Consider the following 13,388-nt stretch of genomic DNA (forward strand, 5'->3'; position numbering starts at 1 on the left):
CTCAAAAGTGTTGAGGGTATTACTTCATTGAGAGAAGCGCAAAGGACAAAACTCAAGTGAAAAGACGTTTTCGCTCTGTCAGAAATGAGTTTTACCAACAGGCTCCTCTGGTGGTTGCGCTATTCCACTATCGAAGTTAGCCCATGATAGACTGTGATCAGCATATGGTTCATCCAATCACCGAGCACTTTTTGGAGTGCCTGCCTTTTCTGAACAGTTTCCAAGGATGATTTCCCAGATGGTTCTGTTACACAAACCATCTGGCACATCAGGTTTGAATCAATCTTCTCATCTAACTCTTAACAAAGTTGCGAACAAGCGTATTTTCCAAACTACCAAGCTATTCCTTTAAATTTAACAAAGTTCTCACCAGTGACTTCCAGTACTTTGCCTCATGTCCATTACCAATGTTATTTTAAATATTGGTCCCATCGCTCCAATATATTCCTCAAGTCCTCAGTGTTACTGGTGTAAACAGCATCAACAACCTTTTACATCTCTTTATATGTGGCAAACATGTCCTTAAACTGTCCAAAACGATCTTTGCATGGCTTTTTCTTTGCATGTCAACATTTGTCAGACAGTATTCCATTTTTTTAAACTTGTGAACTTGTCAAGGGTTGTATATTTGGCCACTCAACTGGACAATAAGGGGTTCTGCGTGATGCGGCAGCTAGAAAACAGATTATGATTATGCTGTATATGAAACTGTGAATAAATGTTCAATAAAAAAAAATCCCTCCCTTCCTTTGTCCATTTAGAAAAACACTTACCACCCAAGAGGAAAGAAGACGCACTTATGAACAAATTAAAAACTGAGGAAAAATACACCCAACTAATACTTTCTGTTTCTGTCTTGTGTTGTCCTTAGAATTTGCAAAGATACGAGCAGAGCAAGGAGCAATTCCACGAAGCTGCCTCCAAGACGGAAACGATTGTGAGGTGAGGGACACATGCGCACGCACACACACACACACACACTCTCTCACTCACTCTCACACACGCACCTTCACACACATACAAATTCCCAAACTAATTTGCAGTTTCAAAAGTGAGGAGATGTTTTTCCCTGGGGCCTTCTGACACACACCCACCAACTCTCACACATGGGCTTGCACACAGCAGACTAATAAGCAGTGATAGATAGTGATCTTCTCTTTTCCTCATTTTTTTTAACCAGTTAAATGCATACATTCTCTAGAGCACACCTGACTAATGTGATAAGTGTTTTAATTGGCTGCTTTAATTAAGCCGAGTTTAACAATACCTTATTTCGCCATCCACGCTTCTCACTGTGGACTTGTAATGAGCCACAGTCAGGGAAAAGTTAGCTAATTATTGCTATTGCAGTCTGTAAAACACCCAGCTGAAATTCACATTAGAGACCGGGCCTTGACTTGCTGTTAAAATTTGTGTCACACCGGTAACAAGGCAGTCCAGTGAAAAGAGTTTACAGCTTACTGAAAGACGCAAGCATTTGTGGATGAGGACAAAATAACAAACATTTGTTTATGTACGTATGTCCATCAGTGTGTCCTTATCCCTGACGACCCACTTCAGATAGTTTTGTTTTTCTTATACTCAAAACTCAACTTCAACTTCAACGTATTATGGATGATAGTGTGGTTGTGCATCATTCCTAATGTTAATTGGACCACGGTTCTCAACAAGTGTGACATGGCATCATTGCGAGCCCATGGGGGCAGTCAGAAGAGTGTACAGGTTTTAAACAAATCTCCATTTTAGACACATGTATTTTGAAGCAAACATTAAGACAAACAGTTTACAAACTGCGTCTCTAGTTAATCTTTGACCTACTGTCATTGCTGCAGTTGTGTGCACACACAGTTTTCCTGTTCAGTGAGGGATTATTACACGTTAGGTGTTCTGAGTCCACTTCATAGTGTCAGTAGGCACAACAAGGTGGCCGAAATGCTAGGCTTGGGTTGATATAGATATTATTGAATATCGTGATATTTGTTGTCATATGTAATATTGTTTTTACAATGTTGAACATCAAACTTCTGTGACCTTTGGGGTTTAATATTTGAAAAAAATACAGAAGGAGCTGTTGTGCCATCGGAGGCCATATGCAGCGATATTTGAGGGGTTACGACAGGTCAACTGCCATGATGTAGCGCCTTGACATACAGACATGGAGGACATAGTTTAAAAAAATTTGGCAGTATTTCAGGATTAAATCTGAGTTAATGGCGAGTCCAGGTATTTGTATGAGGCCATGTGTCGTCTTTGCCTTAAGCAGTTGTAAACTAAACAGGGCGACACCACAAATTTGCGTCCGTCACCCAGCACCATTCCTTTGGCTGGAGTGCCAACAATATCATGTATCGTGACATTTGGGGCAAGACAATATTGTGGTATAAAATTTAAGATTCCGCCATCTTGTCTCTCCCCCTAACGTATTCAGCGATTTTCCCAGCCCAGATGTGATCTTCCAGTGTGTCATTTGTCTGCCCCAGGGTTAGTTTGACAACCCCCGGAAACCTTAAGAAGCTTCTCTCATCAGTACCTTGATATTTACAATGGATTACACTTTTTTGAATTGTGAAAGTTTGTTTGAGCTCCTTGATTTGTTTTAGCGACTTTCAACATCATGTCTCCGCCCGGAACTCCACTGTTTTGGTTAAGTCTCACCACTTTCATCAGTGTTGTTACCAGCAGCAGCAGGCTGCCAAAAAACAATAGCTACTAAACACATGGAATTGGTAGAGAGTGAGAAATGAGGTAAATATTGCGCCCACCAAAAGATACTCCATGATTTATCTCCCCGCCAACTAAAGTGGTTCAGATGATGCGGCTGAAACTGTTGGCCTGTTTGCGACCAGTCTAAACATCTGATTGTTTGTGGTTCTTGGCTCGTCAGACTCAGCGATGACTCCATGTTCACAGCGTTGTCATATGTACTGAAATAATGGCCAAAACTGAGATTAAGAAGACCAGATGCTGCAAGCAGAGTATTGGGTCTGCTGAGCTGCTCTTATTGGCCAACAGCAGCCTGGAGGTGCACTGGAAGCAAGTGTAAGGAAGTATTACACGCCTCCACTGTTGAAGAAGATGCTTGGTCAGTTAATTCTACCTGTAAACTCAAAACAATTAACTAAGTGTAAAATGGTGCACATTCTCCACATAATAGCGGATGACCTGCTGAGTACACATTCCCACCAAAGCCCGGCATTTCAGTTGCAGCCCGACGATAACAAAGAGCTTTGGGCCCCCCACATTCACACATACATACACAACTCATTGTGTGCCGGCCATGTAGTTAATACACCCTTTCCATGGTAATCTGGGGTGGCTGAACACTGTTATCAACAGCTTAGGAATGCGAGACCCCCATTACAATCAGATATAAAGCAATGCCAACGAGTTTGTGATCTGTGCTGATGCTGAAGACCAGGTGATCCTACCCCCTGGGGAATGGTGTACTGTAATTCTGCTAATCCTCTGCTCATTCGGATGTTGTGTGTGTGCGTGTGTGTGTGTGTGTGTGTGTGTGCGTGTGTGTGTGCTTGTGTGTGTGTGTGTGTGTGTGGGTGGGTGTGTGTGTGGGTGGGTGGAGGGGGGAGAGAGAGGCTATTCTAAATCCACAAGTGTTTTTATCAGGGAAGATAAAACGATCCGGGCTTCCTGCATGGCACTACCTTTATGGTCAATTATATACTGCTTTTACAGGAAAATGGATTAGGCTCTCATTCTTTTCCTAATCTTGTCTAACCCCAACCTCCGGGGAATTCAGTGGTGAATAGTGGTCTTTAATGAGTGGATTAAGGTGTGAGGATGAGAGTGTGTCTGTGTGTATGGTGTTAAAATTTACAAAATAATGGGGTGTGTTTGATGTGGACATGTATACTTCAGTGGCTACAGTCTAGTTCACTTCAATAGAACCTGGCCATTGTTAATATTATAAAACATGTGCATTTCCTACTATGACAAGTCAAAATGCCTGGAGTGAAAAAGGTCTATACCATTGAATAAATGTTTTTTTGTCACTAAATATGTGAACTGGAGAGAAGTTAAATTTCTAAAACATGAAATCTGAGATGAAAGCATCATGTGACATAATTGGTAGTTAGTATGTGGCATTACCCAAACTGTAATAGTCTTAATTTGCTGGACTGGTTACTTTATACTTCACATGGCATTGACAAACGGAACACATTATCTGTTGTGTCGGTATGAATTTTAATTTTGTGCCTGCACTGAGTGCATCGCCGTCTCCCTAAGTGCAGCTCAGACCAAAGATTTGACGACGAGAGTTAAAACTTGCAACTTCTTGCAATGTGCCGAAAAACCTGCCAGTTCACACCAATGCGACTGGTGCGAATGCTTTTGCACTATTCAGCAAACTTGAACAGGGTTGTTGACTTACTCTTGTTCAGATATGTTGTATATAAGTGAGAACTGTGATTTTATTGGAAGTTAATAGCCTTTACCCATCTGTCTACTTCTACCCAAAGATGTATGAGAAAAGGGCTATGTTAAATTTATAAGCATTACAGGGTTTGCATCACTGGGACCAAATTCAGTCCATTCAGACTACTTAGACAGTGAATCAGTGAACAAAGCAATGAATAGTCCCTTTGATTTCACATTAGTTGTGAAGTAAATCTTTGTTTTCTTTAAAATAAGTGAAAATGTATTTAAAGGGGATTAGCTTCTGCTGTACCCATTTCAGTTTTGATTAGTGTGTGAAGGGGGAGAGACCCATGTAGTGATGGTGCAATCCCGGTTCCAAATACAGTTGTGACGTGTAAGAACATCTGTAAAAACAGAATGCAATCATTTGCAAACCTACTGTGTTAACTGATAGTGGTTTAACAAACCTAGCCCAGTCCTTGTTCCAAACAGGTGTTTTGTCAGTGTTCCATTTTCTGTCTTTGGTTGCCACTGTCCCAACTTGTTTGAAACATGTCGTTAGCATCTAATTCACGATAAGAATTTATTTACAAAAATCGATGAGGATGAGGAGCAGTGTGCTGCTCTCATCGGAGAAATGGGATTAACAGATTACCACTTTCACTTTTATGTTCACACTGTATCCCAACGTTATTGTAGTTGTGATAGAGGCAGTAACAGAGTTCTGAACACTGACAGACACTTTGAATCATTCATGTATTTGAAAACAACAGACGGTGCCATGTTCAAGCATTTTCAGATGCCAAAACTGGTGAGTAATCTGTAAGAAACTTCTGACAGACAGACTCTGGTTTTATGTTATAAATTGTTTGAGTGAAGTTTCTCTCAGTGCAGAGCTGCAGAACAAAGCTACTGTAAAATATGATGTGGGTGACTCCAAACCCCCACCCCCTGGCTCCACGGTCTGTGTCATTCTGTGCTCTGTATAAGTATGTGTGTATACATGCTTATATGTGTGTACATGTGTTAATCCACAGTTTAATCCTTGGAGCAAAAAGGAGGCATTAGCTGCCAGCACTCCGAGGTTTGAGGGAACCAGAGAGCATAGGGCCAGTGTGTCAGTGTCCTGTGTGTGTGTCTGTGTGTGGTCGTGTGTGTGTGTGTGTGTGTGTGTGTGTGTGTGTGTGTGTGCTGTTTGGTTGTGTCTGAGTGTGTGTGTGGGGTGGGATGAAAAGAGCAAGAAAGACTGCAACCTGTAGGACAGTAGAAATGTCAAACTCAATGGAGCGTGATAAAACAGCCTCAATAACTTTCATTCTCTCTCTCGCTCGCATATGCTCGGGACTATGACGATGCGAGAATACAAGAACTCCCTCATCCCTATCTCTCTCTCTCTCTCTCTCTCTATCTCTCTCTCTCTCTCTCTCTCTCTATCTCTCTCTCTCTCTCTCTCTCTCTCTCTCTCTCTCTCTCTCCCTCTAGCACAAAATTTAAAGAAGTTCACTGAACACCAGAACTGTAAAGGTTCTCTCTTTATTCTTTAGTTTGGAGTGAATGACACAATTTCCTTTGCTCATCAGGCTGTCAACATCATAAGAGCTATAATAACTGACCAGAAACCTGAACCACAGGCTCTGTCGGGAGTATACAGCTGTGACATTTGTCACCGCACCAGGTACCTTGTTTCCACACTGGTCAGTTTGGTTGAGTTTGTTTCATGACACATCGGAACAAATATTTTTGCATGACCATTATTAAAAGTTGTGGATGGCACCAGAAGAACTCCATGCTGTTCTGTTTTTTAAATGCTTTTCTGTTGAGGTACCCAGCACACTGGTCCGGTACTAGAAGGTTAAGTTAAAACACTTCAGACCACCGATTGGTCAGTCAGAACAGCGGCCTCGTCATCTGCCAAGAGGAATCCGAAACTCAAAAAAGGTCTCAAGTTTCGGTGCATTTACCATGTGTTACGTTCAGGTTCGAAGGGCACTATACCAAATGTACTTCGGTGGAAATGAAGCTTTAGATAAGTTTAAGTTGGTCTCTGATTGATTTTGTACACATGAACACTGTACAGCACCAGTGTCGGCTGTTGATTATTCACTGTACCTGGGTGTTACTACTGCAAAGCTACTCATCATAACGACTGACGCGGCGCCACATGTTCACCCACTATTGTTCACCCGCTACAAAAAAAGAGGATGCCTCTTAGCAGTAGTCTTTGGCAACAGGCACTTCTTGAACTGGCTTAAGTTGAAGCAGAGATTGCCACGCATAACTGATGGCCACTTAAATCAGCAGGCTTTATCTCGCTGTGGAATTACAGATAGAGTGAAAGAGACATGAGGATGGAAACAGTTGACTTTTTGGTCTGGATGCATTTTATTTGATAGAGTGTGGGAGACAGCCTGCTCTTCAGAGTTGAAAGTAATAGAAAGAGAGCGAGATGGAGACAGACAAGGACAGATACCCACGTCAAACTGCTCAGGTCAGGATCCAAGGCATTTTAACAAGGCTCACTGTCTGTTACAGTAGTGGTCGAACTAGCCTTAATAGCCAGTCTTTGTCAGATCTTCCCAGCCTGTGTCAGTGAATACCAGCCTACGGAGTTCACGATAAGGCGATAAGGCTGGAAAAATTGCAAAGCCCAGAGTAAATGTTAAAAAGCAGGCAACTTGGTTATTATTGTTGTGCTGGGAGAGAAAGGTAAACCAAAAGCATGGTGTGTGATTCACTGACCCTGGTAAATTGTAAATGAGTACATTTTATGCTGCTGAACATTCAAGTGACTGTTTTGGCAGAACAGTTATAACCTGATTTGGATGGAGAGAGGAAAACAAAACGGCTACAGTATGTCAATGAGATTTTCAAATGGACTCAAGTGGTGAAGATCCATCAGTTCAACGACCACGCTAAATGGATCCATACAAACTCATAACTTATATTGTTTTCTGTAGACTTGGTTTTGGAGGGGCATTTTTAATCTCTAGTGCACAACTTCTCCAATGACAAGTTATAACTTCTGTATTTGAAGCATTTCCTGAATCTGACATCGCAAACTTATACAACCCCCTTTAAAAAAAGAAATAATACAAGAGAAGGTTGATTTGGGGTCAATAGGATACAAGTAATGCAGAGATTAGCCGGTGAATTGTGCATTTCTGCAACCCAGTTCACCACAAGTAGTGCTTTCAGGCCAGTGTGTGGTTTAACCTCAGCCCCATGCTGTTTCAGTGGGAGCGCTACAGGACTGCACACTGGTCCATTCAAAGTGGGTAAGTACTAGAAAGGGTAGGTGGGAGGGAAGTTGGCTGAATCACAATTTAAATCTTAGCACAGATGATTTAATCTGTAAATGTTAAGGTTGCTACCAGCATTGATCCTGCCTATATTTTATGGGGGGGGGGTCAATGATGGCATTTAGTCGTTAATGCAATGGTGCGCTATGCTCAAACCCTGAAAAGGATAATGATAGAAAAGACATATCAATGGGGATATGTAGCAGTGGCTGTAGAGATGAATAATGAGACGATTCCCTTTATGAGTTGAAGGATGGGTGCAGTTTGAAGCATGACATGTGGTTGGTTGATTTAAAAAGTGGTAAGAGAATGACAAGCACACATGTAATCAAGTAAAGTAGATAAAATTCGAATGAATATATTCCTAAAGTACTAGAAGAAAGATGGAGTCGTTCATATTAAATGTGATCGGATACGTATATTTAAGCTCTGAATTGCAGTGTATGAATATTTCATAGATGAGAATGCCAGGGAATATCAACTTTACAGGTTGTTTTCCACAGTGTGTCAGCCTGTGGTGGAAGGCAGGCTGTTTACCCCTTTGCAGCATTTCTAAGCAGCAAAACAGCATAAACGAACTCCTCACAAAATCATCTTAACGTCAAGGGGAATGTTTCTACCTGTTAAAGCGATGCATATTCATTGGGGCCGCTGTGGAAAACTGGAAAAAAAAAAAAAAAATTCACACAAAGGAGTGGCAAATGCAAGAGGCAGAGAGAAGAAATGAAGTTCTCTACCTCCACTGCAATGTTTTATGAGAGACAAAGTGTAAGTGCTAGTATGCGGAGGACCCTCTGCTCTTGGTTGCGGTTGTGATAGGAATGGAGAGATGGGTGAGGACGAGTGAAAAAGTGTGAAGATACAAGATAGGGGAGAAGAGGATGTGTGCCCTCAGTCAATTGAAAAGCTGTCAGGCTGCAGGTGCATACAAGCTACAAGCAAAAGATAAGAGGCAACTCTGTCTCTCTGGCTGTTTTCCTCTTCACCTCTCCTGCCCTCTTTCTCCCTTGTTATCATCGCTCGTTTTCTCTTTACTTCACCACTGCACCAGTATTAATCAAGGCGGTAATGGTAAAGCAGTCTGTTAAGGAATTCTGACCCTCTGACATGTCAAACGCCATTTCCTGCCTCGATAGATAAGGATGGACCTGTTTACCTCGCACTCTCTCCTTCTCCCTGAGGAGCAGCAAGGTTCTTCGGGGAGAATAAGAATCTGTCTTCTTTCCCTCCACACCAGGGATTAAACATCAAAGGACCTAAGCAAATTATTGGAGTGCTGCAAAACAATTCTAAATATGTACATTTCTATGAACTGGATTCAAGATAACGGGAAGACTTAACAGGAATAGTTCAACATTTTGGGAAATGCATTTATTCACATTGCTGCATGCTGCAGATTTTTCCCTAGAGATGTTTTTTGTCATTTTAGTCATGATGCTGACGCTATTTGATGCTATAAAAGTGGATGAAATGGAGTAATTGACAGTTGATTGAGTCAGGCTGGTGTATGGGCGGATCTTGATACCGTGGCTCAGTGATCTTGATACTACTGCTCAGACTCAAAATGATACGTCCAGCGTAGGATGGCAGCGCTCGTAATCCAGGTTATTTTGGCTTCATTTTTGCACAGTGGGAAAAAGTGAAGACGCAACATCCAAATTATATACGTCAATGTCTTGGATCATCAAATGCAGTTGTATTTACTCCTGTCTGATTTTTTTTACCTGGACATCAAAATATTAACAAAAGCGTCTCTGTTATCAAAATCACCTTTGACTGAGTACACATGCGCCATCTGTTCCGCATTCTCTTCCAGGTAATCAATGGCAATAACAGAAAAGTGTAGCAGCAACAGCCTCAGCTTCATTGACAGGACGGTTTAGAAAAGAAGTGCACACGAGTTGAGTTGCAGGAGGACAAGCAGGGGAGAGTGTTAAACAGAATATCAAACATGATGTAAGTCCTGACAGTGTTGGGTGGTTATTTTTAGGGCTAAGAGAACTACTGGACTCCAGGAACAGAAGGTAGACGGAATGCCTTGGTTTAATGGTTGGTGGTATGAGCTAGATGTCTGGATATTAAGAGATTTTTCAAGATTCAAAATTCAAGATAAACAGATGAAACTCTGTTTTTCATTGCTCTTGTGTCTTTGATAAACCCATGAACTTGATGTTTTAACATCTTGTCTTGACATGTGTTGGTTTTATTACCCTGGTAATGAGAGAAAGGATATTTTACTCAGCTTTAATTTGTTTCGTTGGAATGTCAAACTTGAGATCAAACTTTACCACCCAAGGATTCAAAAACTTTGAACGTTAAAACTAACCTCATTAAATCGAACCACCTGGGATTCCTCTTGGCAGAAAAACGTGGTTCAGTTGAAGTTTAGGATTTGTTTAGATTGTTGGTTCTGACAGAAATGTGATCTCAACTGCTGACAAATTGCACAAATCACAATAAAACATTCTCACAGCTTCATCTGATAATAACGATTGAACCTCTTGGGTCACAGTATTGTGAGATGTGTTGAGAAGTAAATTGCTCACGATACTGTTGCAAAAATGTGTTACTTACAATCTTAGGCTGCAAGTTAAATCAAATAAAGATGTGTTTTTGGCCAAGTAAGTAGAGTGGTGTATGGATGACTAACCGGGAAGTTAGCATCGCCCTGGTTCCCTTGAAGAAAAACCTATGGGATTGAAGCATCGGATTTTTGGATTATTGCCAAAAATAAGCTGTGTGGTTTATGATACTTGCACGTTTTTTTCTCGAAGATAATCCTCACAGATCATCACCACGTTTGGATTTTTCGAAGCATAATTTCAAATAGTTAGAAGTTAAAAGCCAATGTTAGGCTACGAACATACTACCTTGCGGTGGCATGACATCATCACCACAATGCGTCTAACTACATAATTACTATACACCTTTCCTATGAACTGGTCAATCTATAAGTTTTAAAGTTAGAGTTAAGTGAAGTCCACCTCTAAAGATGGACAAGTGAGTGTTTAAGCCTCCGTGTTCGGTGTAGTGACATTTAATGTTCATGAAAACTCCGTAGTCTCATCTAGCCACTTGTTAGCAACTGCCATTTTAAAGAAGGAAGCTCTTCATAATTTGATTGTGGGAAATTTTATGCAGTTTTTTATATTGTACACAACTTGTAAAAATCTTAAGTCTGTAGTAACCGTGGAAATTATTTCAGGCATTTAACCGAAAAACCAATAAAAAAAAAAATCAGACTGTAAGACATTTTATTTATTTATTTTATCCAAGTATCAATGTTCTTGTGTTTTTAATGTTTTATCTATAATTTAATTTATGACAATACATTTCTATTCTATTCTATTCTATTCTATTCTATTCTAAGGGATCAAGATGTACAAAAAATGCTAACTGATTCTCGGGTTTTAGGACTACAAACTTCACCACTCTCTAGGATAATCATCAAATTGGTTGATTTAACTAGTATAGAGTATGGAGCTGTTGTTGCATGAAATTGGATTGGATGGCACATTCATTGTCAACATTGTCTTGTATCACGAGACAAGCTCACAAACAGTACATGATAAAAGAAAGAAACGTAACATAAAAACATAAAAAACACAAGAAACATAAAAGTCAGATACTGGGTCTTCAACCCTGTTTCTCCATTTAGGTTACCCTCCCTCCTCCCAAAGCGTGACTTGACCACTTTATAGTAATTGGGTGCTAAAACAATGCAGGCAGGCAGCTATTTGGCTGCCACTTTGGGAACCGTCTAAATTGTGATTAGGGAGTTTTGTACAACGATAAATGTTTACCACCTCTATGTTTAAACACACTTTCAAAACAGGCAATTGTTTAGAGTTGACGCTGAAATATACAGCCAAAGCTAACAATTATAAACAAAAAAAAGAAGAACGATAGAGGAGGATTTATTTATAGCATGTCAAAAGCTGTAATACAGCATATTCTTGTGCTTGTGTGTCGGCACACGGGCAAGATGTTGCAGACTTTCACTGAAATTGTGTTGTAGCCCTCAAGTCAGTCACAATATTGGATTCTCCTCATCTTTCCTCCTTGGGCGCTACTTCTTGTGAGATGTTAACAAGATTTTCTAATTAGCTGCCTGAAACACAGTAGAGATACCAGCACTTTGTAGTTGACAGGATAGAAATAAAATGCCATGTAGGACAAACAATGCCTTATATGTACTGCCAGGGCCATTAAGAAGCACACACAAAAACATCACTCTAACTCCGAGAGAAGCATGGTTTAGAGGCGATAAAAGCATCTTCCTTATCAGTCTCATAGCTTCGCCAGGGGCTTTTTGTAGTTGGTGGTTGTGTTTTGTGCCTTTTCCATTTTCCAATTTCTCCACTTTCATTTCCCTCCCTCTCTTTGTCTCGGTAAGCCGGTCTGCGTTGGTCCAGAAGTCTGAGGCCTCTGCGTTGCGCCCGCCTCCGCCTCCGCTGCCGGAGATTAAAAATAATGGGCAGCACCATTAATTAAGCAACTAATCTAACTGTTTATGTTTTGCCGTATTTGCCGCTCACAAATGCGCAGAGAGCTCCCCCAAAAAATGACTGCTCCCACACACAGTAAAAAGCATTTGCAGCACACACACACACACACTCGCGCGCATTAACAACAACCCCGTACGTGGCTCGACAGGCTGTCAGGGACGCAGATTTACCTCGTTCCAGCTAGAATTCCAAGGCCTCCACCCCTCACTCTCTATTTTTATTTATTTATTTTTGTAAGCGGCTCAGTTAATATTGTTGATTTAAGACCTCACCTTCAATTTGGTGTAGCATGTGGACAGAGCTTTAGCTTTTTGCTGCGGCTGAGCCAATTTTCTGCTTCAAGCGCCTTTAATAAACCACGCAGCGCTATCAGGAGGCTTTGGCTTCCCTGATGAAGGCCATTTATTTCAAATTAAAGGAGAGTTCCTTATCTTGGGCGGCCTCAAACGGAGAGCGAGATAAAGATGGTGCGCCTCGGTGTCGTCCTCTCTGTCGTTAATGTGATGAGAGAAAAAGGAGGGGGGTTGAGCGCGGGAGAAGTAAGAAAGGAAGGCGAGTTGGAGAGAAGACAGAGACAAAAAGTAAAAGAAGACAGATTAAACAGGCAAGATAAAGCATTGGAGGTGGTGTGCGGGGAGAAGAGGAATCTGATAGGCTGTCATCTTTTTAAAATGGTCTTGCGAGAGAACGCCAATGGATGCTTCGTTCCTTCCCTTTCATCTTTTTATCTCACTTCCTTCCTTTATATGTTTGTCTCTCCGTCTCTGTTCATTTTCCTCTTTAACCTCTGTCACCCATGCTTAGATAAACTCAGTCATAGCATCCAGGATACCGTTGCTGATGATAAAGTGTGTGTGCGTGTGCCTGTGTGGATAGGGATACGCTGTAATGGAAACGCTGGGGTCAGCTCTCCTCCGTGATTCAAAGCCAAAAAGAGCCTTTAATTTGGCTTTCAATTAAATCGGGTGTTAAATGCTCCTCACAGAGAAAGTGTGTGTGCAGGGGCACCGCGTGGAGGAGATCGACATGTAGGGGTGCGCGTGTGCACGCGATCCTTGTGCTTTCATGTTTACCACGTACTACAAAGTGTGTGTGGGTGTGTACACTTGTGCATGTGCCTTTCTTTACCTGCGTGGGCGTACATAACTCGCTTGTCTCTGCTTCAATCAGTCAGAATCCATTACAGCGAGGCACCCAGGCAGCG

General features: G+C 41.4%; 1 protein-coding gene across 2 annotated transcripts in view; it reads left to right on the forward strand.

Annotated features, from left to right (window-relative positions):
* The window catches only part of LOC115585838 (MICOS complex subunit mic25a-like), an 84,472-nt gene that overhangs the window by 44,307 nt on the left and 26,777 nt on the right, over nt 1-13,388 (forward strand). For both annotated transcript variants that reach the window (XM_030424494.1, XM_030424496.1), the window contains one exon: nt 872-942. In XM_030424494.1, the coding sequence (XP_030280354.1) occupies nt 872-942 (71 nt within the window). The remainder of the gene's footprint in view (nt 1-871; nt 943-13,388) is intronic.

The sequence above is a fragment of the Sparus aurata genome, chromosome 7 (genome assembly GCF_900880675.1).
Source record: "Sparus aurata chromosome 7, fSpaAur1.1, whole genome shotgun sequence".
Taxonomy (NCBI): Eukaryota; Metazoa; Chordata; class Actinopteri; order Spariformes; family Sparidae; genus Sparus; species Sparus aurata.